This window comes from Manacus vitellinus, unplaced genomic scaffold (genome assembly GCF_001715985.3).
Source record: "Manacus vitellinus isolate BGI_N305 unplaced genomic scaffold, ASM171598v3 scaffold_120_pilon, whole genome shotgun sequence".
NCBI lineage: Eukaryota > Metazoa > Chordata > Aves > Passeriformes > Pipridae > Manacus > Manacus vitellinus.
Window position 1 is genome coordinate 1,165 of NW_021938898.1, and position 1,628 is coordinate 2,792.

Genomic DNA, 1,628 nt, shown 5'->3' on the forward strand with positions numbered 1-1,628 from the left:
TCCTCCCCCCCACCTCGGTGCGAACCGGCCTCCCCTGACAGGCGATGGCTCCCAGCTGTGTGTCCGTCCCTCCGTCTGTTCCCGTTTGTTCCCGTGACTCGTGGCAGAGCTGGCACCTGGGCCACACTCTGGTTTGCCTGGGAGAGGGGGTTTGGGGGGCCCGGGGGTGCTGCTGGTGCCTTTAGGGGGACCCCCAGGGTACCTCTCCTTGCTGTGGGTGAGGACAGGGGGGATCTGCTCCCTCGGGCAGAGCGAGGCTCCATTCCACGCTCCCTGGAGCACATCCCTCGTCCCTCTCCCCCTGCTGTGCCCCCCATCCTCATCCTCATCCTCCTCCCTCACCGCTGGCAGCAGCGGCTCGGCCGCTTTCCCCGAGCTGCTCATTCCAAGGTTCCTCATTTCCTCTGGGCTTCCACGGCCCCGGTTGTTTGCTCCTCTTGCCGTGGCCACTTCAGCTGCAGCTCCCAGCCCCTGGCTCTGGGGCGGGATATTTTCTTCCCGGGAATGTTGCCCGTGCTGTGCCGAGAGCTCTCTCTCTCGTGAGTCACCCCTGGCTCTGCCCAGCCCGGTATCCCGTGGGATTCCCTGCACCTTCTCCAGCTGCTCAGCATCCCCCGCTGGCCGCGCCCGGGGTTTTCCAGGCTGGATTTATGTCGCTGCCTTGTGCCCAGACTGCTCAGGGGCTCACATCCCCGCGGGGCAATCCAGGTGATCCCACTGGGTCTCCTCTGCAGGAGGACAACCACAGCTACTACGTGTCGCGGGTGTTCGGCCCCGGGGAGGCCCAGAGGAAGGGGCTGTGGGTGGACATGGCAGCGGCCAACGGGAGCCAAGTGAAGATCCACGGGATCCTCTCCAACACTCACCGCCAGGCCTCGGTGAGTGGCCCTGTCCCCGTGTCCCCTCTCCCAGCAGGGGGGTCCTGGTGGCAGCAGAATCCCTTCCACATCCCAGGACGTGGGAGGTGTTTGGGGTGAAGGGGATGAGCACCCACAGGACCCCACTCCTGCCCCTCTCCCACCCTCCAAGCACTGTCCAGGGCACGGACCAGTCCCCCCCACATTCCCTTGGGCGTTTTCCCGAGGGCTGAGCGTGGTTCTCACCTCACCTCCCCTCCCTCCTGCAGAGGATCATCCTCTCCTTTGACTTCCCCTTCTACGGCCACCTCCTGCGGCAGGTCACGATAGCGACGGGCGGTGAGTCGGGATGGGGTGGGATGGATGGGATGGGTGGGATTCCTGCAGGGAGGGGATGGACATGGCTCTGGTGCTGTCTCTGACCTCACCCCACAGCCCCAGGGAGCTCGGGGAAGGGGATACAGCCCTTCTGACCTTCTCCCTGCACCCCCAAATCTCCCCCTGCTCCGCTGCTGCTGTTTGGGGACTCGGGTGCTGCCGGAGCCTCCGGTCCTCCAGCAGTTTGGGGGGGGTGTCACACAAGCTTGGAGGAAATCCAGGAGGGGACTCTGGGGGTAAAAACGGGGCAGGGTGGTGGGAGGGAGGGTCCTGGGGGTGGTTTGTGCTGCTTCACCCTCTGCCTGCTTCAGGTTTTATCTTCGTGGGGGACGTGATCCACCGCATGCTCACGGCCACCCAGTACATCGCCCCCCTCATGGCCAACTTCAACCC

At 65.0% G+C, this 1,628-nt stretch overlaps 1 protein-coding gene across 1 annotated transcript in view; it reads left to right on the forward strand.

The window, feature by feature from the left end:
- Positions 1-734: 734 nt before the first annotated feature.
- The window catches only part of PLXDC1 (plexin domain containing 1), a gene marked incomplete at its 5' end in the record, with an annotated part of 12,658 nt that continues 11,764 nt past the window's right edge, over positions 735-1,628 (forward strand). Inside the window, 3 exons of the mRNA XM_029965851.1 lie at positions 735-878; positions 1,127-1,196; positions 1,547-1,627. Coding sequence (XP_029821711.1) covers positions 735-878; positions 1,127-1,196; positions 1,547-1,627 — 295 coding nt within the window. The remainder of the gene's footprint in view (positions 879-1,126; positions 1,197-1,546; position 1,628) is intronic.